General features: G+C 38.4%; 1 protein-coding gene, 1 non-coding gene and 2 pseudogenes across 2 annotated transcripts; 1 reads left to right on the top strand and 3 right to left on the bottom strand.

The window, feature by feature from the left end:
* Positions 1-1,015: 1,015 nt before the first annotated feature.
* On the bottom strand, positions 1,016-2,278 carry LOC120266759 (leucine-rich repeat-containing protein 9-like). The gene is made up of 3 exons (XM_039274422.1): positions 1,807-2,278; positions 1,563-1,709; positions 1,016-1,420 (listed from the first exon to the last, which is right to left on the bottom strand). The coding sequence occupies exons 1-3, from the start codon at positions 2,276-2,278 to the stop codon at positions 1,092-1,094; spliced, it is 948 nt and encodes a 315-aa protein (XP_039130356.1). The 3' UTR covers positions 1,016-1,091.
* Positions 2,279-6,936: 4,658 nt separating this feature from the next.
* On the bottom strand, positions 6,937-7,019 carry TRNAS-UGA. Its single transcript has one exon. It is a non-coding gene; the product is annotated as a tRNA-Ser (tRNA).
* A 2,302-nt stretch (positions 7,020-9,321) lies between these two features.
* LOC120266758 lies at positions 9,322-16,836 on the top strand (annotated as a pseudogene).
* Positions 16,837-20,641: 3,805 nt separating this feature from the next.
* Positions 20,642-24,250, bottom strand: LOC120266451 (annotated as a pseudogene).
* Between the last annotated feature and the right edge of the window lie 560 nt (positions 24,251-24,810).

Below are 24,810 nucleotides of genomic sequence, written 5' to 3'. Positions count from 1 at the left end.
ATGGTCCCCTTGATTTCAGGTATTGAAATTTGAATGATTTTTGTTCACATTTTCTACTCAGCAAATTATTTCATTGATTAATTGTTACTTGTTTGTTGAAAAACAAGATCAGCTTTTTGCGTTTCAACTGGTTTATGAACTTTCAGCTCTGTAACAAAAAGTTGCTGACCTTGGTCTTAAAGACTACAACAGTACTGTTGTGTTCTTATATTTCATTAGAATGTGAGTAGCTAATGCAAGATGTTGTTTCTCTTTCAGATTGAAATGCAACTGTCATAGAAATAGATGAGAGAGGCCCTTTATCAGGTACTTGTCATTGTCAACCATGCGCCTGCTGTTTGATTTGTAGAAATATCACCATGTTGTCAGATGAATGTTATTAGCAGAATTGCCATTTGGCTTTCCCATGTTTTGTGGTTCTATTTCATGACCTTTCTGCTTTTGATGATGATACTGTTGTTTGCTGAAAGTGAATCACCATCTTTGTGATTGTTTGGTGGATTTCTGGAAATCTTTGATTGATCAAAATTACCTTCCTCTGTCCAAGAAGTTTGTGGCTACCATAAACTAAAAACTCGATAAGCAGCAGGAACAATGTGTGGGTTTATTACATAAACTTAACCTTAAACATGCCAAATAAACCACAGCATCTTCAAAAATGTCAGATACTTGAATGCCCCTAAAAATAGATATAGTTCTCCACTCTGGTTTTTGATCATCTCACATCTGATCATCTGATTTTGTTTATGAGAAAAACATAACACCTTCAAGCCATTCTTGCATTATGCAGAGACAGTTGCATGCATGGTGAGAAAAAAATATCCACACATCCATCATTAATGTTCTTTAAAGCCTCCCTCACTGCGAATCCTCCCTAATAACATCAGCTGGCTGCAAGCTCAGGGGTTTGGTGTTTATGTTTCGCAGATGATTTGCAGGTTTGGTTCCTGCAGAGACACTGTGCTCATGCCTGCCCTTAGAAGAAGCTATGCTTCAGTAGAGAGCCCTAAAAGCATGACTTGAGCTAGATGCAGCTGAACCCTTGTGTAGCCCAGAACCATGGGTTCTTCGTGTGTTCTTGTGGCTTGTTCTCAGCCTCGTTCAAACTGAAGAGAGGCAACTTCTTTTGAAGAGCTTGCTCTGATGGTCTGCTTGTTGAAGTAAACCAAGCTGGGCAATAGACTCAGAAGGTATTTCTTCAGCTGTTCATCACCCACATTTCTCTGAGCCGGATTGCCTTCCAAATTAATGGCTTGCAAGGATGTGTTTGCAGCTAATTGGCCGAGCCCCTTTGATGTTGAGATCTTGTTGAATCGCAGGTCTAGAAAGTACAGCTTGAGGAGTCTGTGAAGGCCTTCTACTTCACTGATCTTGTTACCAGCTAGATTAAGCTCCTTTAGAGAGGAACAAGAGGCCAAACCTTCAAGGCAAACAATGTGCTTACTATTGCATTAGGAGTTTAAAACATAAAAAATATGATTATAATCAAGAAAATGTGTATATGCTGATCAATGATTTAAAAAAAAAGATCAAGTTTGACACTAATTGATATACTCCCATACCATGACCAATTCTAGAAATTCGGTTGAAACTCAGGTCTAGTACGCGAAGACGAGTTAGATCACGGAGACCTTCAATTACCGCCATATTGTTCTTTGAAAGATTTAGCATCTGAAGACTCTTTGGAAGAACCCCAGCATTTATCCTGACTGAACAAGATGTTGCAAATATCAAATCATAAATTCGGGTGAATTGCATAGTACAGCCAACCAATATAAACCATTTCAGAAATAAGTTGCACAATACCTATCGCATTTCCAGATAAATTTAGCACCTTTAAACCAGCAAATGAACTAAGGATCGGAACCAAAACCAACCCAAGATTTGTTATCTGCACTGAAGTGGCTGCCGGAGACAAGGATGAGATGTATGCACTAGCCACTTCCATGCCAGCACTATTTCTAGCATCAGGCTTTCCAGGAGATGCACCAGCTGCAGCATGGGAGTCCTTCTTAGAAGCAGTTTCAGAACTCTCCCCAACTTCTTCAACAGAAAAACCACTCGGAATCTCAATTTGGCTAATCCACTCCTCAATCCGCTTTATTTTTAATTCATCAGAGGTCAGATCATCGCAATTCTGCATATATGATACTTTCTGAAGGTTGCCTCTCATCTCTGCATCATACATTGTGTTTTCTCCAAGTTCACTAATCGAACAATTACCGCTAGAAAAATCACCACCAGCAACTGATTTTATATTCAGACTTGTTCTTCTCATTCAAGTATGAGCCATCTCCCCCTTGGATGTCCACTTCATTACACCCAACCATTGTGCCATAATCTGCCCGATGAGGAGAATGTTCTTCATTTAATTCATTTAGCAAATTCAAATTCTCAAAAGATTTTTGAATGTGGTACCGCCAATTCTTGAAGCAAAAGCAGCATCAGTGGAGCTATCTGAATCCACCCGGAGGTTTGTTAGAGAACGTGATTTCACAAGGCCAGTTGGGGTATCTGCTGACAAGTGTGGGGACTCAATAGAATGGTTTGCAGAGTGTTCACATGAATGATCAGGCATATCCCCATCAAGATGCTTCATAACTCCCACAGAGAAAAGGAATTCATGCTGATTGTGTGCAGCAGCAAAATCTCCATGCTCGTTTGATTCAGCAGAATCAGTGTGACGCGATGAATCAATATGTCTGTCCATGATCCTTTCCGGGCTTCGAGCTTCATCCTCTGTGATATCATCATAAGAAAAATTTCTTTCTTTATCTAATACATTTCCTACAGACACACTTTTTCTTAAGGCCCCCATCAGAAAACAAACTCACTACTGCTACCCTCAACACAAGAACCACTTTTGCAAAATCTCCTGATTTCTGGCAGCTTTCAAATGAAGATGGAATTGTAATTAGCTCTGCACTGCTACTAGAGGCGTTCTTAAATTCCATCTTTGCTTTTTGAATCAACAGAGGCGGTAGAAGTTTTCAGCCCTTTATCTTGAGAAATTACTTTTAGAGTAACTCAGTGCGTTGCTCCATCAGGTTGTTGAGTGGCTTTTCTGAAAAGATACCAGAAATGTTTTTTCTCAGAAATAGAGATAGTGACTCTATTTGTCACAAGGCACTTCTACATACCTTTGATTTCTGGTGGTGGAGAGGTGAAGCAAAGCATGAAAAAATTTAACCATTCCGGTTGATCCCCCAACCAAAAGCTTCAAGCACCAGAAATTTTGCAACTGTGACAAGCTAAGTTTTTAAATTCAGTTCCTATCCTTCGAGATCACACTTTAAACTTTAACTCATGTTGACAAGGAGTTACATACATGGGTCACTGCTAACTCGGTCCTCATGACGCTGCAAACATTAGTCAGTAATCAAGAGAAAAGGCCCTCAAGAACACGGCACAATCTCCAAATGTAAGATGATTTTGATCCCCTACAAGGCGCAAAGAATAATCACCCTGTCATTGTCACCCCACACCCACTCAGAGGTGCGAGAAGAATATGGCACTTTTACAACGGCCAGAGTGAAATAAAGTTTTTACCAACTAGAGAGATGCAGCAACCAAAGTATAGATCAAGAGCAGACCTGCAAAAAGATTAGGGTCACTCATAGCAACGGATGTAGTTCACTAAACTTCATCCTAAGAAGAAATTAAGCAAAAGGCAGAAATTCTGAAGGTACACATCACCACAGCTGCTTATCTTATACATATTTTTGCAACAAAAATAGAGAGACTATGTCAAAAATAATTACAAAATAACATTTATTATTGGCTTGTGGTGTGACTAGTTAAGTTTCAAACATCGAAAAACCTAATTTAGTAAAGGGATGGAATGTCAAGTGCATCAAGTGTAAGGGTAAGGCATGTGGTAAAATGGATATTGACAAGAACAAACGTAAGCATTTGTAAATTATATGAGTTAAGGTACATTTGGGCTTAGTTCTCTCTAAGAAAAGGTACATATGGTACCAACCTCAAGAACCCATTAAGCATTGTTTTGAATTCAGTTATTGCATTTTCATTACAACACAGTTTTTGGATTAATCAATGTCATACTCATTCCATCCATTGACCAGGAACAAGCTCTCATTTATGTTTTTTCCATCAAAACGCCATGTTAGATTAATTCACTCTAAAGTCTAAATAATGTAAAAGTGAACATCCTTAACTTTCAGGTGCAATATCCTAGAGGAAATTGTGAATATGAATGAGATCATTGATTTCAACCCATATGTCAAGCCGAAAAACATCAAAAAGAGGTACATACTAACAACTACTAGTAGCAAAGATGATGTTTTTCCTCCGCTATAGAGATGTACCAACAACTAATCAACTAATTGATGACATCACTCTCCCAAACAGAGTGGGTAGATACATCATCATATTATTTGATAAAAAGTAACATGAGCTTTCATATTAATTAATGAAGAATTTGAATTTCAGCAAACCTGAAACTCTAAACGGTTCTGAGATGCAGAAACACTAGTAACTTCATGTACGCAATCCCATCTACCAAATTTTCCTAGATACCCCATCAAATTCCAAAGAAATTGCTCATGATCTATTTCACCAAATATCAAATCCCTCCTTCCACCTTGAATTAACATTTGTCTAAACTAAAGTGGATAAACTACGTTCATAAGTAAAGCACATCAAAGCAGTTTACATGATGCCGATATTCTGCAACTAAGTTCCACAAATCACATTGGATTAAAGAGTTTCACAAGCCGATTAGGAGAAACAAGCCAAAGGCCAATCCTTTCTCCCAAAAACAAGCATGTACAAATGGTAATCCTTGCAATTAGAGCATCAAAAACCAAACTTTTTCAATATGAGCGATATTTCTATATCAACAGGTAGCATCCAAACACTCAAAAATCTCAACTTTTGCCAGTAGATCCACGCATTAGACAGTTGAACCCATGAGAAAATAAAAGAATCATTCAATACACGAGAGAGAGAAAAAAAAGGAAGAGACCGAACCTTCTGGCCTCCAGATTGGATCAGAAAGCCTTCAAAGAGAAAAAGAACTAAACGAGATGAACGTGAGGAGGAGAAAGGGTGACAAAGGTGAGATCTTTTTTATGGAAAATTTTATCCGAGGACAAAGGGAGCGGTGGAGAATTAGGGAGGTATTTATAGGGTGGAGAGAGAGAGAGATTGAGGAGAACCGCACAGCAAGCCACCACCCTTTTCTGCTCCTTTGTTCTATGTATATCCTGTTATTTTCTTTTTTTTTTTCTAATAATTTGATATTTTTAATTTATTTCAACATAAGACTATTGATTAAAATATAAGATAAATTTGGTGTTTATTTATTTATTTTGATTTGATTATTTAATGTCGATATATAATGGTTTTGACCATATAAAATCATAATTTAGTAAGGAAATAAAACAATTCCACGATTAATGAGTAGACGCGTATATATCATTTATTAATAAAATTAATTTATAAAATATGGTTATATCAAACATTTTTATGAGTATATATATATATATACATATTGAATATAGTGGAACTACTGTTTTATTGAAAAATTAAATGACGGTAAATAAATACTTGATATATATAAATAAACACACAAAACTAAAGGCATATGCAAAGCTATAAAAAATAAAAACAAAATAAAAATAAATAATAGAGGAGTTAGCCACCAAAGATGAAACACATCAAAACTATAAAATAAAAATAATAAAACAACAACAATAGAAAAACTACAAAATTGTATGAAAATCGATGTTTTTAACCTCATGGTAGCAAGGACTGACTTCTCCGTTAAACAGAAAACTCACTGGTCTGAATTCCAAAGTTCTACTGTTGTGCTCGCACTCTAAAACTTTAGAGACCACCTGAATGTGTAGTAGACCAAGTCACTTGGGATGTTGGGCGGCTGATGCAGAAATCGAATTGCCAACGGGTATATATATATATATATATATAATTATTATAATGGTGACCGGAAGTGAGGGAAAGCAAATTGCTAACTTTGTCCCCTCTATAATCTCACATTATTGTACGGAAAAGACACATTTACCCATGTACAATGAAAAGCTGCAGTAATAACATGTGAGGGGCTATCCCGTGAACAAAATAATAATAATAATTAGAAGTTTAAATCATAATTAATGAGTAACTTAATACAAGGATTTCCCAGGTAATCACTTGTGTGGTTGGTAATCCTTAAAATCTAGTACACTTTAGAAAAGGTGACACAGTTTTATAATTTTAAGATGAATTAATTAATAGCTGATACTCGTTGTTATAGAATTGGCCACGCCAACGCCAACAAAGAAGAGACAGCTTGTAGAGCACCATTCTAATTTCTAATTAATATATGTTATGTGGATTGGAATATTTGATTGATATCCTGAGTTAATGGTGTTTATTGATGAGGGAGCACACCGGCTTGGGCTTCAGAAAAAGCTCAGGATTTCTCAGCAAACGCAAACCTGGAATCTTATTCGGTGTTTTGGAAAGATAGCTTTGAATTTTGTAATTGAAAATTCTCCATTTTTGCAGGATTGTGCTTTGTGGTAATGCTTTATTTTATTTATTAATTTATTTACTTTCCTCATTGGTATGGTTGTGTTATTGTTTATTATGGTTGGATAATATTTATAAAAGGGAAGCCCAATTAACAGAGTTAATGGTTGGATAATGTTCATTAAGAGAAACCCATTAACAAAGTTAATGGTACCAGTACTACCAGATTTGATAAGAAGAAAGGAGGCTGTAGATTTTTTTTAAAAGAATCTATTGATAACCAGAACACATTGATCACATCTTGATTGGGTTTCATTTCTCTGCCACTTGCTATCACATGATTCACATCCTTCTTTCAAGATATAAATTATATCCTGACTAAAATGAATTTTTATTTAATTATTTGTGGAGGAGAGGAAACCCAAAAAATAAATTTGGTATCGTCGACAGCAGGGATCGAACCTGCAGCGGGCGAAGCCCAACAGATTTCAAGTCTGTCTCCTTAACCACTCGGACATATCGACTATGTTAGATGAGTAGTTGTTATTAAAATATTTATTTTTATATAATACTAGTCCACAACTGGGTAACAACTGAGCTACACTTTAAAAAATAATATTTTTTTATGATTTAAAATTTATTTTTCTTCTTAATATATGATTAAAATTTTTAATTATTTACTGTTTTATCTACTTCTATAATCATGAGGATTTTCATGTATAATCCTACAAGTTACACATGATTTTTATTATTATATAATTTCTAAATTTTAAAAAGTTTAACAATAAGCATTGCTTGATTTAAGTTATATAATTTTATCTACGCAAATATAAATATTAATTATTTTTGTTCCTTTTGAGTCAATGGCTACAATATAGATATAGTTTAATAATGAAAAAAATCCAAGATGGTATAAATTCTTTTAATATGTATAAAAAATGGTCAAAACATAAAAGAAAAATTAATCAATAAATCTTGACTACTTACGTACTATTAAATATCTATTTTAAAATAAATATCTCTGCATTAATACAAAAATCTTAAGCAAGACCAGATTATATATAATCTAGTAATTATTTATTTAATGAAAATTTGATAAATTACAAAACTTCATTAAATAATATAAATATAATGACAAATGCAGGACTGGAACTTAAGAAAAAGTGAACACTCTATTCATAGATAAAGATGTTTTTATGATAAAAACAAATAAATATATAATTTTTTAATACTTCATGATTAATTTTTTACAAAAACGATTAGTGTGACCTCACAAAAAATTGTGGAAGGACAAATAAAGGGTCATGCATGTAGTTACTATTAACCCCTAAAATTTGATTAATATAACTAATAATTAATATTAAATAAAAAGCTAACTATCATATATATAACATATTATAATATTTTATTTTTTATTTTTTAAAAATAACTACAAATGCTAATTATTCACAAAAATAAAGGCAAGTACAATGATGTAATAATGTATTATTTTCATGATAGTTTAATGATCTTCTAAAAATTTATTATGATAAAAGCAAAAAAATAACATGTAATAGGGTAATTAGAATTTATTATCCTTATAAACAGTAGATAAACAGTATATTTAAACAGTGATGGCTTGAAGTTCTGCCACATCTTTTTCATTAGTTTTGGCGAAGACAGGAAGAAGACGATTGCATGAGAATCAATCAACGCATGCTATACAAAAGGTCAAAACTGAAGAAATGGCTTATATTAATGATGACGGACATGACATGACATTTTCAACTAGGCCGGCACTTTTTGGTTAGCTATCAAAACAATTAAGAGCATGATGGACTTTTTATTTATACTTACACACCACTTTTGAATTCTTCAACACAAAGCAATAAAGAATGAAAATAGGCTTTCCAGCTTAATAGTAATTTTTCAATATGTATAAATAAATCAATTTGGAATTCAGATGTATCCTCAATAATTAATCTTTTTTCCCCCATCCGGTAATCAAATCTACTTTTTGTGAGCTTAGTGAAATGTCCTGTTGTTATTAATATATTTTTCATTGTTGATATATCTCTATCTCTTTGTTGTAATGCTCTTTTTAGTTTACTAAACAATTTATGGTTTATTTATTTTAAAAATTAATTAATGAATCTCTAAAATTTCTTTTTTTGAAATAAATGTAGATAAATCGTACAATTTTATTGAAATAAAAAGGAGTAATTTGGTAGTTATTAATTAATAGATTTTTACGAACATCCACAGTTGATGTTTCTATATATGTATACTATAAATTCTTTATACACATGTTGTTCAATTCACAAGGAAAACAAAAATAAATAGAAACTCTAAATATCAACTGCATCATAACTGCATATCTAACTTTGTAGTCAGCGTGGCCATCCAGTTTAGATCTTAATAGTCAGCCCTCACGTGTCATTTTGCTTCTTTCCTCGTTTTGTTTTTGTGTAGCCTGGACCAGAATACCAGCACGCCCTCTTACCAAATACCAACCCATTGCTTCTTCTATCCTCCCATCTTCAGATCCTCAAATACCATCTATCCTCATCCCAACCCCCCATGCACCATGATCACAATCCTCTTCCAGTACTCTTTCTTTCCAACAATCTCACCACCACTAGTCCTAGCTAGTCCTTCAACATGTCCCCTCTGCTACTACAACTATTCCTCTTTTCTCTCCTCTTCATCCTCCATTGCACTTCAGCCATGGACTCTCTATTCAAGGCCAATCCCCTCAAAGACGGCCCAGACTCTCATCTCTTCCGGCCAAGTCTTTGAGCTCGGTTTCTTTAGTTCTGGCAATCCTTTTCACCGATACGTCGGCATATGAGTATTATAACTTATCCGTTCAAACTGTTGTCTGGAGTTGCCAACCGTGATAATCCGGTGACAAACACCACCGGAATTCTCATCATGGCCTACAAACGGAAACCTTCAGGTTATCAATGGAAGTGGTGCCATCATATGGTCCACTAACATCTTCACATCATCAAACAGTTCCACAGCGAAGCTCAATGATTATGGCAACCTTATCTTGAGACAACTGACGATAAAACAATGTTATGGCAGAGTTTTTGATCATCCTTCTGATACATTTTACCGGGAATGAGCTTAGTTTGAATATAAAAACTGGGGATAACTCAGCTGTTCACTTCATGGAAGAGTCTTACTGAGTCCAAGTAAAGGGAACTATTCTCTTGGCATGGATCCCTCAGGTTCAGCTCAGATCTTCATCTGGGAGGAATTTGCCGAGGTGGAGATCCGGCCAATGGGATGGGGGACATTTATTGGTACTAGATGAGGGCTCTCAATATTTATGGATTCTCTCTCACAAATGATCAGCAAGAAGGGATGATGTACTTCACCTTTGCACCGGCTAACAGCTCTCTTCTGAGGCTCTGCCTTGCAGTAATGATGGAGTGGAGAACACCTCAATTCTAGTGCCACAGACTAAAACAGTGGAGCTCTGTGTGGGTACAACCTGTGAACGAGTGTGAGATTTATGGGCACTGTGGGATCAATGGTATGTGCAGCTTGGTTTGGAGATTCTTCTTCTCCTGCATGTAGTTGCTTGCAAGGCTTTCAACCAAAGTTCCCCAGTGAATGGAATAATGGTAACTGGTCAGCAGGTTGTGTGAGAACAACTCAGTTGGAGTGTGAGATATTGCTAAACAGCAGCAGTACTAGTAGTAATAACAGCAGTGAATCAAAAGGGAAGACTGATGGTTTTGTTCAGATTGAAAGATTGAAGCTGCCTGACTTCTCTGAATGGGTTAACACTGATGGATGTGAGAGTTACTGTATGAGTAATTGTTCTTGCAAGGCTTATGCATATGTTGCATCCATTGGTTGCTTGGTTTGGAGCAGAGATCTCATTGACATCTACCAGTTCTCAGATGGTGGCCAGAACCTGTTCATCAAAGTTGGTGGTCTTGATCTTGGTAAGAGATTTTTTCCATATTTTTTTCACTCAACTTTCTAAAGATGAAAGCTTTCATTAATTATGAAAAAGTAGTGGTTGTCCTATCGAGCTTATGGTTGTCCAAGCTTATCTTTGTTTTTAGGTAGGCTTAAATAAACACCGTTTGACGGTGATTCCACCAAACTATTGTGGTGTGGTCACTAGCTAAGAACAGCCAACTAACACCAACATATTCTTCAATTTCAAGCTTTTGAAGCATCAATGCAAGACATCACATAATATTAAATTATCATCATTTTCATCAACCATGCCGGCCAAACTATCAAAACAGGTTGTAAAATATATTCCATTACTTATTTTGTAAAGTTTATTAAGACAACTCCGTTTTGGCCTGCGCTAGGTAGGACCTGTAGATTGGCCTTTTCTGAAGACCATATTAAATTGATCCAGCCACCAAGTTGGCTGATGCCAATTGCTTACCAAATCAAAACAATTACTAGATTATTTATTTATTTATTTATTGCAAAAAAAAAAGGAGATATTTTTCCCTTTTAATTTATGCTTCTTTTATGAGGATATAAAATAGAATTTGAATTGAAGATGGAGCCCTGCCTAGCAAAGAGAAAGTGGAGCTCTATCCATTTTACCTGGAAAGCACTAAAAGCTAGAACAGATTCAGTGCATCATAGCAACCAAAATTTGAATAGGCAATAACTTAAAATCACACGTTAATGGTTAATGGACTATGATGTGATGCCTTTGATAGTTTTTGAACAATGGGCACTTTTAGCAATGTTTAGTTTAGTTTTTTCTTCATTCCTAATTAATTATGTCAGCCACTTGTGTGCAGATGGGAGCAGCAAGATATGGATAACAATTGTAGTGGTATCAGTTATTGGGGTGGCCATTTTGCTACTTGTCATATCCATGTGGTGGAGGTTCAATACAAAGATCAAAGGTAAGTTATATGCATGCCTACATGTTCATTTGTTGTGAATGGATTATTTAAACACAACCACGTTTGCCATGGTAATTGGTCATGAACAGAATGGTGGAAGAAAGATGGAAGGCAAGAAAACATATCTTCCAGTTTGCAGCTTAGCACAGATGCCAGATCAGGATTCTCAGGAGTGCTTGAGCAACAAGAAGAAGGACAAGAGGGAGAAGGTGTTCAACTACCAGTATATACTGTTGATTTTATAGCTTCTGTTACTGATAACTTTGATGAATCAAATAAACTCGGAGAAGGAGGGTTTGGCATTGTTTACAAGGTAATAATAAATTATGAGAACAAAGCTTAGTTTTACTGACTGTAAATGGTAAATAAAAATCTTAATCAATGCCCTGTATACTGAAGGGAGTGCTGCCTGGAGGAGAAAAAGTGGCTATCAAGAGATTATCCAAGAGTTCTGGCCAAGGCCTGGAGCAGTTCAAGAATGAAGTTTTACTGATTGCTAAACTGCAACATAGAAATCTGGTTAGATTACTTGGTTGTTGCATTCAAGGAGAAGAAAAGATGCTTATTTATGAGTTCATGCCCAACAAAAGTTTGGATGCTTTCCTCTTCGGTATGTCAAAGTTCCATTAAATTCAGATATATGTACATCTAATTTGTAGCATGTCTCAGTGACAAATGATGATAAATGACTGCAGATCCAAGGAAGAAAGAGATGTTAGGTTGGAGTAAGCGGTTTGAAATCATCAAAGGAATTGCTCGAGGACTTCTTTATCTTCACCGTGACTCGAGACTTCGCATAGTTCATCGTGATCTTAAAGCTAGCAACATCTTATTGGATGAAGAGATGAACCCCAAAATCTCAGACTTTGGAATGGCTAGAATTTTTGGTGGTGATCAGAATGAGGCAAACACAAACAGGCTGGTTGGAACATAGTAAGTAAATATTAATTGTTCTTCTTATGCAGATTAACCATACATTACTAAATATGCATTGTCTAATGATGCAATGCAGTGGATACATGTCTCCAGAGTATGCAATGGAAGGTCTTTTCTCAGTGAAGTCTGATGTTTATAGCTTTGGGGTATTGATGTTGGAGATTATAACAGGCAGGAGGAACAACAGCTTTTATCACTTGGAGGACTCTCCGAATATCATTGGATACGTGAGTTATCATATGAATCATCAAGGCAGTACCAATACCATGTTAATGCAAATTTCAAGCATCTAATGTAGCATTAATTGATTATTTTTTCAGGTATGGCCACTATGGAATGAAGGCAGAGTAATGGAGTTGATTGATGAGAATATGCAAAAAACTTGCTCTGCCCAACAGGTGTCAAGATGCGTGCACATTGGTTTGCTATGTGTTCAGGATCGTGTCAATGACAGACCGGACATGTCTGCGGTTGTGCTGATGTTAGAGAGCGGAGGTGCAATTCTTCAAACACCCAAGCAACCAACTTTTGTTTCAGAGAGAGGTCCTATCCAAACAGGGCCATTTTCTGTAAATGATTTGACTATTTCAATATTTTCAGCAAGGTAGATGCTCAAGCGAGAGAGTAATTATGTATATAACTTAGATGTGTTAGATCTTCTCTTGCTGTGAGATTTTGTCAATGAATTGTATGTGTAAATTAAAAGAGAGTCAAAGAGAGCGGATACCCAAAATTCATGTTTCATGGCGATTCATGGTGGTTGCAATGATCACTTGAACCATAATCAAGGTGCTCGTGCATTTTTTCCATTCTTTGGTTTGAAGAGTTTGTGTTAATTTTGAAGTGTTCTCTGGGTAAGAACCAGGATAACTGCATTGAAAAGTGCAGGAGAAAATTAGTTTAACTTCAATGGTTTCTGTTTAGTTTCAAGACAAAACGTGTTGAAGATTCAACAAGGAAATTTTATATGGTCAGAAGACTTTTATGGTTTGACCTCCAAGTCAAATAATCGGCTTTGTTAGGAATAATTTGGAACAAAATCATTTGGTGGTCTCATAACAAATGCAAACTCATCCCCAGCAATCATGAACAACAGCAGTCTGCTGCTTCTTCTTGCCATCTTGTTCCTAGTCATTATTAGTTGTAATCTAATACCATCTTCAGATGCGGTAGTAAGCGACACTCTGCTACCAAACCAAACACTGAGGGACGGGCAATCACTGGTGTCAGCTAACCAGAGCTTCGAGTTGGGTTTCTTCAGTCCCCAGGGCAGCACAAACCGCTATGTGGGGATATGGTACCACAACATCTCGGTACATACTGTGGTTTGGGTTGGCAACCGAGATAGACCAGTGGCAGATGCCAGTGGCGTTATCTCATTTGACAGCTATGGAAATTTAAGGATTGTGGATGCAAGAGGAAGCTCATTTGTTTTTACATATGGTTTTAGTAGTACTGAAAGTACCTCAGCCAAGCTCTTGGACAATGGCAATCTTGTTCTTATGGATGCAAATAACTCATCTCAAATTCTTTATGAGAGTTTCGACTATCCTACTGACAGTTTCCTCCCTGGGATGAAGATGGGTCTAGTCCGCGGGCAAAATCGACTCCTTACTTCATGGAGAAACTCCGGCGACCCAGCCACCGGAGATTTTCTCTTTGGAGTAAACCCAAATAGTAGCGGTCATCAGCAGATGTACATCTGGCAAAAGAACACAATTTATTGGGACAGCGGACCTTGGAACGGGCAAATATTCAGCCTGAGACCAGAGATGTTCAGTCTTAATTCGTCCGAGTACATGCATGTCTTAAGTCCTGAGGATGACTACCTTGCACTCAACCAAGAACACATCTATCATTCCCAGGTATGCCATGAATTTTTTTCAGGCCGAATTCAACTGCAGCTATGGTCGGAAGCAGCACAAGAATGGTTGATCTTATGGTCTCAGCCAAGACCCCAGTGTGATGTTTATAATCTGTGTGGGGATAATGGTGTCTGTGACGAGGAAAGTGTGCCTGACGGTCAGTGTAGTTGTTTGAGGGGCTTCGCACCGGCATTGGAGGCACTGGCAGATTGGAACATTAGTGTTACTAAACCTGGTTGTCTTGTGAGAAAATCTAGTTTACAGTGCAGTAGGACAGGGGACAAAAATGGCTATCTCACGATGCCTAACACCATAAAGGATCGGTTTCTTTGGATTGATGTAAACCTCCCTGCTGATCCGCAATATTTGAATGTTAGCAGTGCTGCAGATTGTCAATCCTCATGCTTGAGTAACTGCAATTGTACAGCATACGCATTCACCAATATGTGTCAACTCTGGTATGGAAATCTCAAAGATTTGAAGAAAGTGAATGGAGCAGCTGCTGGTCTTTATCTGCGTCTCGCTCCTTCAGAATTTCCCGGTAAAGCAAATGCTGCCATTGATTGATACTTAAGATACTTAATTTAGCATTCAATATGTTTTTGCCATCAAAACAGATGAAAAAAGGAGTTGGATATGGGTGGTTGCAACTGCGACTGTTCTTGGATTGATTCTTTGCATGACCTACATGTGTTACCGGTGGAGGAGAAAAGACACAGGTATCTCTGATCATTAAAAATATTTTTTGACTTACTGTATTCATTTGCAAATGATTAAATTGGTCTGTTTTTATTGTGACCAATCAGAAAGGAGAAAACTGTATCAAGAGCAAATCTTGTTGGCATCCATTAGAAGAAATCTTGATGGAGCTGGTGAGAGGGGTCCATCCTTCACATCGTTTAGTTTTTCTAGAGTAGCAGATGCCACTGAAAATTTCTCGTCTGCCAATAAGCTAGGCGAGGGTGGATTTGGACCTGTCTACAAGGCAATACACTAATCTTATAACAGCTCTCTTGTGTATATTAATTCTGTTTCAATGTTTCTTGTGTTTTTTGGTTATTCCATGAGCAGAATAAAGTAGTCTCCTCATGGCAACAAAATAAGTAGTATAGTACAACCATATACAACATATTTCAGATATCAAATTCTGCTGAAGACATTATTAGAAGTATCTTCATACAAATTCATTACAGGGTCAGTTACCAGGGGGTCTGGAGATCGCTGTCAAGAGACTCTCCAAGAGCTCAGGACAAGGATTGGAGGAGTTTAAAAATGAAATTATTCTTATAGCCAAGCTTCAACACCGAAACCTGGTTAGGCTTCTGGGTTGCTGCATGCAAGCAGGAGAGAGGATACTGATCTATGAATACATGCCCAATAAAAGCCTTGATTATTTCCTTTTTGGTCTGTTGTCACTTGTGACTAGCTAAAAAAGTTCCGATAAAAGCCTTGATTTTTATGAATTAAACTCATGCTCACTATTGTTGTCATTTATGTCACATAGAACCAACTCGAGGTGTAGTGCTAGACTGGACCAGGCGCTTCAACATCATTGAAGGAATAGCTCATGGTCTTCTGTATCTTCACAAGCACTCCAGATTGATAATCATCCATAGAGATCTCAAGGCAAGCAACATTCTCTTGGATGATGAGTGGTGCCCTAAAGATTTCTGATTTTTGGCCTTGCCAGAATTTTTCAGCTCAAATGAAATGCAAGCCAACACTATAAGGGTTGTAGGTACATTGTAAGTATGAACTGCATCTTCTAAAATTGAGAACAAAAGAAAACTTACTTAATCTAACTGTTAGATTTGCTTTAATGATGAAATCCAGTGGCTATATGTCTCCGGAGTATGCTTCTGAAGGACTTTACTCAATTAAGTCTGATGTGTTTAGCTTCGGAGTCCTGCTTTTGGAGATTGTGAGTGGAAAAAGGAATGCTGGCTTTCATCGGTACGGCAACTCTTTCAACCTACTAGGATATGTAAGCATCTAAACTTAACAAATTATAGAACACTTGCTTCTAGATACTGTAAGTTCAGATTCTGAAGTGTTTCAGGCATGGGAGTTGTGGATTGAAGGGAGATGGCCGGAGTTGGTGGATCCAGTGATAGGCAATGCATGTCAAGGTTACCAAGTATGTAAATGCATTCATGTCGCTCTCTTGTGTGTTCAGGAATGTGCTTCTGATAGGCCTACAATGTCGGAGGTCATCAATATGCTTGTCAATGAGAACAGCGAGAATGTAGAAGCTCCAGCAGCTCCTAAGCATCCTGCTTTCTTTGCTATGAGAATTAGAACTGAAGATGATGCTCCCTTGACGAAGAATGAAATGACTGCATCAACCTTCAGTGGGCGTTGAGTTCAGTATCAAGTCCTTAGTTGCATGACAGAAGGTTGTGTTGATCAAACCTTCAAATGTTTGCTAGAAAACTTAAACAGAGTTCTCAAATTCTTTCAAGAATTTAGACCCGATTGGATTGCGGAATAGGAATGGGAATAAAGGGAATAGAATAAGGAGAAGAATGTGAATAGGAATAAGGGGAAGGAGAATAATGTGTTTGGATTGAGGGAATAAAGATTAGAAATAGAAAAAGTAAAAAGATTGGATGTAGTAAAATTACATCAATACCCTTGTAGATAAATAGTATGATATTATGTAAAATAATGGATTATGTTTAATGATAAATATTTAACATTATTCATTATTAATTATTTATAATATAAATATATATTTCAATATATTATAATTATATAATTAATTTTAATAATTTATTTAACTATTATATATTTATTAAATTAGTTAATATCATGAAATACGCTTAAGTAAGTTAATTTCATTTATTGATTTTAATTTTAATTTCTCAAAATAATTTAATTAAATTATTTAATAAGTAAAGCTAAATATATAAATATGTAATTATATATGCTAGGGGTAAATTACTAATTTTATAACTAAGGCATACTTCTCTTCTCATTTTTGGGTGGAATAGGATGCCTCCTGGGAGTAATCTTGTTCCCATGCATGGAGGCAATCCATGCTTTTTCTGGTTACCAAACAAGGGCTTGGAAATGAGATTCTCATTCCCAAGCCCTCAATCCATGATCCAAACGCCCCCTTAGTTTGTCACAATTAAGCAAGCAATTTCTTTTTTTCTTTTTCCAAATGTGACGAGCACAAGTTAGCCAGGGGTGTGCACAAGGGCCAGAAATTAATCATCCAGCCCGTGCGTCCTCACTCGGCTAAGCATTTAAAGCCTTATTGCAAAATAATTTCAGTTAATCCTTGGAAAGCTTCCTTTCTTTGGGATCCTTGATGCTCTTGCATTCCTATTGTTTTTGAAAGATGGATATCCACTAGAAAAACACAAACAAACACGGAAACAATGAGGGAGAGGAAAAAGATAAGGTGACGACGAAAAAACACTCCCGCCTGCTGAAGTGTACGAGCAAAAGCCTATACTCCCAAAAGCTCCAGACCTCTCACACTGAATTGTCAACCACCGAGGATGTCGACATGAGGCTCTATTATCTCCACAGAACAACGAACGCTAGTGGCAAAGACTTCCAGATACACAATCTTGTTCCTGGGCCTACCAAAGATGAATACAAGGCCCCAACCAGTGCAAACACCAACGTTGGGCCTACCCGGCCCAATTCCAATATGGAGTCCCTCCAACCAGTCGATCGGATTACCTTCGACCCATATAGCATTAATAATATGGTCCACACTGAAGACGGTTTAAACCAGGAAGGATCCCCAACCAATGAGAGCCCAACACCCAAGTATTTAGACCAATGAAATGGTGACACCGAGGAGGGATTACTTGCCACTAAGGAGGCGAACAGACCTACGTCCACACATCCCGAAACCTCAGACATCACAGCCCGAACTCTCTCTCCAAGCACGCCCTGGCGGACACCGCAACATGCCTCGGCCAGCGCTTACGAACCATCCCATGCTCGACACGTTGTCCTCTCGAGCCTCCCCGTCCATATCCGGCGAAGTTCAGCAGACCAGAAGGCTCAGCTAGCGGTTCTTCCCTCGAGACCATCCTCCCACGGGATACACGTGATGACCTCGATGGCTACAGCACGCCCACTTGTCTCGGGCGGCGGTGGGAGCCCGTCCCGGTAGTAGTGGAGCCACGATCAGCCGCAACCCGCTTTCCAACGATGGGAGAGCCAAGCTCCACCCCGGTCTTCCTCACGGCTACGTGGGAATGCAATTCAACCGACACCACCTGAGTCGCTCTATCCATCCGGCTAATCTCACCCCACATCTTCTTCTTGCGGCGAGGGGCGCTGGCTCAACCATTGCCACCCGATTCTCTACATCCTTCTGTCTATATAGCCTGTAACCACAGGCGGGGGAGCTAAGCTCCACCCCTACCATCCTCGCACCGGTGTGGGAGCTCAGCTCAACCTTCACTGCACGAGTCACATTCTGCTCTTGCCCCATCATCGGCGAGCCACTATTACGAGAGCCAAGCTCCATCATCCCAAGTTCACTCAAACCACCAGGGCAGGCGCCAATCTCAACCGTGGCCGGTATCTCCACTGTGTCTCCGAGCCTCAGGTCCAAGATATGAGAGCTCCACTCCACCACCGGCTTAAGAGGCCCATTCTCCAATCCGCCATCGAGGAGCCCAAGCTCCACCACATCTACCACTAGACTCACTTCCAATCCCACCTTGTGGGAGCCAAGCTCCACCGCCGCACGCTTCCCATGAGAGAAAGCCAAACCATCTACAACCTCAGGCTCCAAGTTGTCCTTCCCTCCGCCTTCTTCAACCTTAAGAAGCGCTTCCAAGCCCGGCACCGATGATGCCTGCTCCTCCCCAAACAGCGCGTCCAACGATAAAGCGAACTCACCCTCTTTGTCCTCCTCGCCATCCTCCACAAAATGGGCCAGGGAGAGACGCAAAGACACGAAGACCGGCCGACCCTCTGGGTCGAAAGTGAGACGCATGTCTCCGCCCATGTATGCCAAGTTTCCTATTGCTTTAATGCCTACATTTATTGACATGTAGGCTGATTTGGATCACATTACTATGGCTGATGTTATTCATAATGACAACTGAGACTTCAATAGTCATAACGGCCTCCTGGGCAATATCCTCAATTTGGATCCCAATAATCTCAGTAATATTGATCCTTCTTCCAGTAACCGCTGGGATTGGTATCCCTCACCTCCAAGCCTTAAGCTTTCTGCTGCTGTTTGCCACAAGTTAAATGATAATACTCCCAGCAATGCTTCTTGGTCTGGTTGGAAAAAATTATGGACACTCAAAATAGCCTCTCGTGTTAAGCATTTAATTTGGTTAATATTTATGAGAAGACTTCCAACGACTGATCACTTATTCAGATTAAATCTTGGTCCAGACATCCTTTGTGCTCTCTGTGGGCTTCATCGCGAAACCATTGAGCATCTATTTGTTTCTTGTCCTAAAATTTAGACAGTTTGGCTTTTGATTAACAGAAAGGTTAATCGGCACAACTCTTTCCCAGATAACTTTGCTTCTGGGTCTTGGCTTACTTGCTACAATCATTCCCAATTTGTTGTTTCTCTTATTGCAGCAAGTGCTTGGTTCTATTGGAAGATCAGATGTGATGTTATCTTTGGAAACGCACAATTGAGTGGCCAGAATGTTGTGTGTAAAGCTTTTGCTCATACCAATGATTTTAATATCAGCAATCATAATCTCCTTGACCGGAAGCTTATTCTCAACAACTTTTCTTGGGCTGATGAACAATTCTTGTTCATTTATACTCAACTTCAGAGTTCCAAGTTTGTATCTTCAGCTGGTTTCTTTGTTTCCAATGCTAACTTCGTTGTTTCTTTTGCAAGGTGTTTCTCTGGTCCTGCAAACGATGTCTTCAGCGGAGATTTGATCGCCTTAGAGGCAGCATTACATACTACCTGGGAGAGGAACACCCCGATTAAGCATATTTTCATTAACAGTTGTGCCGCTATCGACGCTCTGTCCGATGATCATTCACCCATATCTTAGAGATTTGCTGATTTTATTTCCTATACCAAGTTTTTGATAAACATGAATGGCAATCCTTCGCTTCACATCACACCTCCGAACTGGTTGGACCCAGCAATTAGCCTTGCTACTATCAGCCTCAATCATCATGCATTGACTCTGTTTCTATCAGGACGAGATCTCCCTTATAGGATCATGAAAAATTTTAGTGTTGCTGGTTTCCATTTCTTTTAATGCATTTGTTCCCCAGTTGACTGTGTTTCAAGTTTCATGTTTCCTTTAACCTTTCTGTAGTACCAAATGCTGTTTCCAAGAGCTTATGTATCCTATTATATTCTCTTTATTAAACTTGTCTATTGCCGGAGAATCAAATAGTGCATGGGCAAATAAATTATTAGCACGAAAACTAGAAGCTTGTCAAGAAGAAGCAATAATGGAAGCTTACTCTGTTAGACTAGAAGAGCATGCATGTAACATGAGGCAAAATCCACAATAGGCAATTTTCCAAAACTTATTTCTATAAATATTATTGAAATCGTATCACATTCCCTGAGAAAAATGTAATATTATCTACCTATAGACATTGTGAATGTTAGATCATTCCCGGTCTGAAACTCTGGCTTGCTCGACGAAGAATCACCTTCGGAGTAACCCTTTCTCAATACAAAGCCTGGCTGTTTAGGTTTAGGAATAGCTGCATCCTCACTGGCAAGCATCAAAACTACAGATGACATGGTTGGTCTATCTTCAGGGCGCTCTTGCACACAAAGAAGTCCTATTTTTATACATCTCAAGACTTCATTCTTCGAATATAAATGGCCAATTGATGGATCAACCAGCTGAAGACCATTACCTTCTATCGATAGATTCCACGCCTGTGCCAATTCAACACAAGAATGTTAGAATTTGATGTATAAAACTATGTGAACAGGAACTGGTTATTGTACTTACTCGTCCCAGAAGGTACTGATCAGGATCAGAGAGATAAACTCCCCTGTTCTTTGTTCCACTAATTATTTCAAGCATCAGAACTCCAAAGCTGAATACATCTGACTTCACTGAGAAAATGCCATCCATGGCATACTCAGGAGACATATATCCACTGCAAACCAATAAAAATGTCTCACATAATGCAAGTATAAAATGTGTAAAAGATAATCGGCAAACTACACTTACTATGTCCCAACCACTCTCAATGTCATGGCTTTTGTTTGATCCCCTCCAAAAATTCTAGCCATACCAAAGTCTGAGATTTTGGGGTTCATTGCCTCATCCAGCAGGATGTTGCTAGCCTTAAGATCTCTATGAATGATCCTAAACCGTGAGTCCTGATGAAGGTAAAGAAGCCCTCGAGCGATTCCTTCAATGATGCGATAACGCGTTCTCCAATCCAGCAATGCACTTCTCTCTTTATCTGGTGGAAATAAATCATAGCATTAGCAAACATCAATTCATTATCCAAGCTTTGTCTTGAGCTCATTTTCATAATTCCAGTTATTTCATATCAGTGAAGATGATGGATGTGTGAACAGATAGACTAACCAAAGAGGAAGGCATCCAAACTCCTGTTGGGCAAGTACTCATATATCAAGATCCCTCTCTTCTCCATGAATGCAACAACCGAGAAGCCCTAACAAGATTCCTGTGCTGAAGTTTTGCAATCAGCATCACCTCATTCTTGAACTCATCTCTACCTTGTATGGAGGTCTTTGACAGTGTTTTCACAGCTATTTCTTGTCCATCATCCAACTTACCCTGAAATTCATCACATCAAGACATTGTTAGCAGGACATTAAGACATTACTAGCAGGAACAACTTAAATCCAACTCTATTAGAATAAATTCAACAAAATTGTTAAAAATTACCAGGTAGACAGGTCCAAATCCACCTTCCCCTAGTTTATTTTCAAAAGAGAAGTTGTTTGTTGCGGCAATGACCATTTCCAAGCCAAACAATGGTAGCTCCAAGTCCTCATTTTCAGTTCTTTCAACTATGTATTGCTCATCAGAAGAATCAGGAACTGATAAAAAGCAGCAACATTGCTTACCTTGTCTCTTCCTTCTCCATACATAAGCAGCAAGACAGATGATTAGAAGCAAAGCAAGTAACACACTCACAACTGCTATTACAGCTTTATGTTTTCTCTTTCCAGATTGAGATTGGCTCAGCAAAGTCTCTGCAAGTAACTTCATAATCAGAACATAAAAGAGCCTAATATTTATTGAAAATTCACATAACATCCCCTGCCCTGCACGACCAACCATCCTACCAACATAATCAAATCGTGAAAAGAAATTTAAAGGGGCAGTGACCATTCTGATTCATCACTGCACAATAATCAATAATATCCTCAATTAAATGTAAACTGAATTGGAGCAGTTGATTCATCACCATTATGTAGGAAGCTTCCTCAAAATCATGTCAACTAAACAAAGACTTCACTTCCACAAAACCACAATAGTCAAATTAGCCGGCTATAATATAACTCAAATCTACGTGTAAATCCACCACACCTCAATTCATAGTGCAATCAATCTGCATCAAAGATTGATCACCCATGGAATTTAATGGCGGTGGTCATGTTCCTGGACTCTTTAATAATAACAAGAACAGCAAGAAAACTACTAAATAAAAAAAAAAATTATGTAAATGGTGATAAATGAACTTACTGAGATCAGAGGCGGCGAGCCGGACAAAGAAATCCTGACCACCATCGACGGAGATAGCACTGTCCATGAGATTCCCCTGCCATGTTATGCACCCAGATCCACCATTCCGCACATCAGCATTGGAGTAGGCAGTGCACAAGCAATTCATCAAACACATTGCCTTACATTCATCAAGACTCATGTTCATGTCCACTGTCACGTTCACCGTGTCCGGCAACAGCACATTCGACACCGTCATGAAGCCATCAGTGCGATTCTTACAATCCAATTGAGTTTGCCTCACGCACCCACCACTCCCGTCCCTCAGCGCCCAATCCTGCGGCGACTTGGGCACGAACCCCGGTAAGCAGCTACAAATTGGGGAGTCATTTGGGTCACAAGTGCCGTATGGTCCGCACGGCGCGTAGGAATCGCACGCTGTCTTCGGGGTGTACCAATAAACGCTCCACTCACCGGTGCCTTCGAGCCATACAAAGCGCTGCACCGTGCCGGACTGGTTCATGACCAACCGAGTGATGACCAATGGATCGGAGACGGTGTACATGTAGTACACCTCTTGCTTGTCGTTCACAAAATAGAAGTTGAACGCGGTGTAGGTTCTGGTCTCCGGGACACCACTGAACTGGTACCCTGTCCATGGCCCTGACCTCCATCCTCTGTTGGACCCTGACCAGAAGGTGAGCTGTGGAGCACCACGGGTATCCATAGCCAGTGTGTATGGCCCCTGAGCTGGATCAGAAGCGCTCGTCCAGCCGGTGAGATTGCGGTTAAGGCCCCTGGTGAAATCCCATCCAAGTTTCATGCCGGGTAGCAGTGTGTCAGTGGGATGATCAAAGCTCTGCCACACATAACTACTGTTGTCATTGAAATCACTACCAGAATATTCCATGATAACAAAATTGCCGTTGTCCAAGAGTTTTGCAACCGGATTGGAAAGAAGGCTTGGTGGTGTGATGATGGAAGTAAAAGTGGAGTTTTGTTGTTGAGAAATAGTGAGATTTCCATTGGTGGAGATGGAGAGAGTTGCAGAAGAAGAGTTGGTGACAGGGAATTGTCTGTTGGCTACCCAGACAACAGTTTGGACACTGATATTATTGTACCAAATTCCGAGAAAATAGTTTGTAGAGTTTTTGGGAGAAAAGAATCCCAAAGCGAAGGTACTGTTAGAGGAGACTAGTGTTTCAGGGAAAGTGAGGGGTTGGGTTGGGATTATGGTGTCCCTGGCGATGATGGAGCTGGGGAACAGGAAGAGTATGGACAACAACAAGGCTTCTTGGCCTTTGGAAAGTTTTCTCATGTTTCATTGCATCTGCGTTTCGATAGTCGAGAAACATGAAGAAATCAATACATTTAAGAGCGAGAGAGAGAGACGCGAATAGATTCGTTGACTGAAGACCTGCTTCATTTACTCTCTCTCTCTCTCTCTTCGCCGACTTAGATCCCATTTTTGTGGTCGTTTTTTTCTAGCGACTTCAGATTTTACATGCAGTACAATAGATGTGGATGTTTTTCTATTGTCTTTTATTTTTATTTTTAAATTTTCCTCACAACTTAGATGTCTTTATTTAGTTTTTTGTTTTTTTTATTTGCACACGACTTAGATATAATGCAATAGATATAATTGATATAATGCCTAATAAACTTCTTACACATATAACAAAAAATATATTAAAATATAATAATTATTTTATAATATTTTTGTTTTTTTATTAAATTACTCATTTTAAGATAAATTCAAAATAAACTACATAAATTTCATCTACTTTTCAAAATAAATAAATAAATAAATAAATAAATTTCAATGTATTTAAAGTTTCTATTTTCCAAAGTTTAGAATCGAATTCTGTCGCGGTCGAGTGACTTTAGGCGTGACTTCAGACGTGTCCCACTTGGTGATCTATTTGAGTACCAAAAAGCATAAAACAATTCATAAGGCCAAAGTATAGGAACAGAAATCGAAGAGACAAACTC

This window comes from Dioscorea cayenensis, chromosome 8, assembly GCF_009730915.1.
Source record: "Dioscorea cayenensis subsp. rotundata cultivar TDr96_F1 chromosome 8, TDr96_F1_v2_PseudoChromosome.rev07_lg8_w22 25.fasta, whole genome shotgun sequence".
In the NCBI taxonomy this organism is placed as follows: Eukaryota; Viridiplantae; Streptophyta; class Magnoliopsida; order Dioscoreales; family Dioscoreaceae; genus Dioscorea; species Dioscorea cayenensis.
This window is presented reverse-complemented; position numbering and strand designations above follow the sequence as displayed.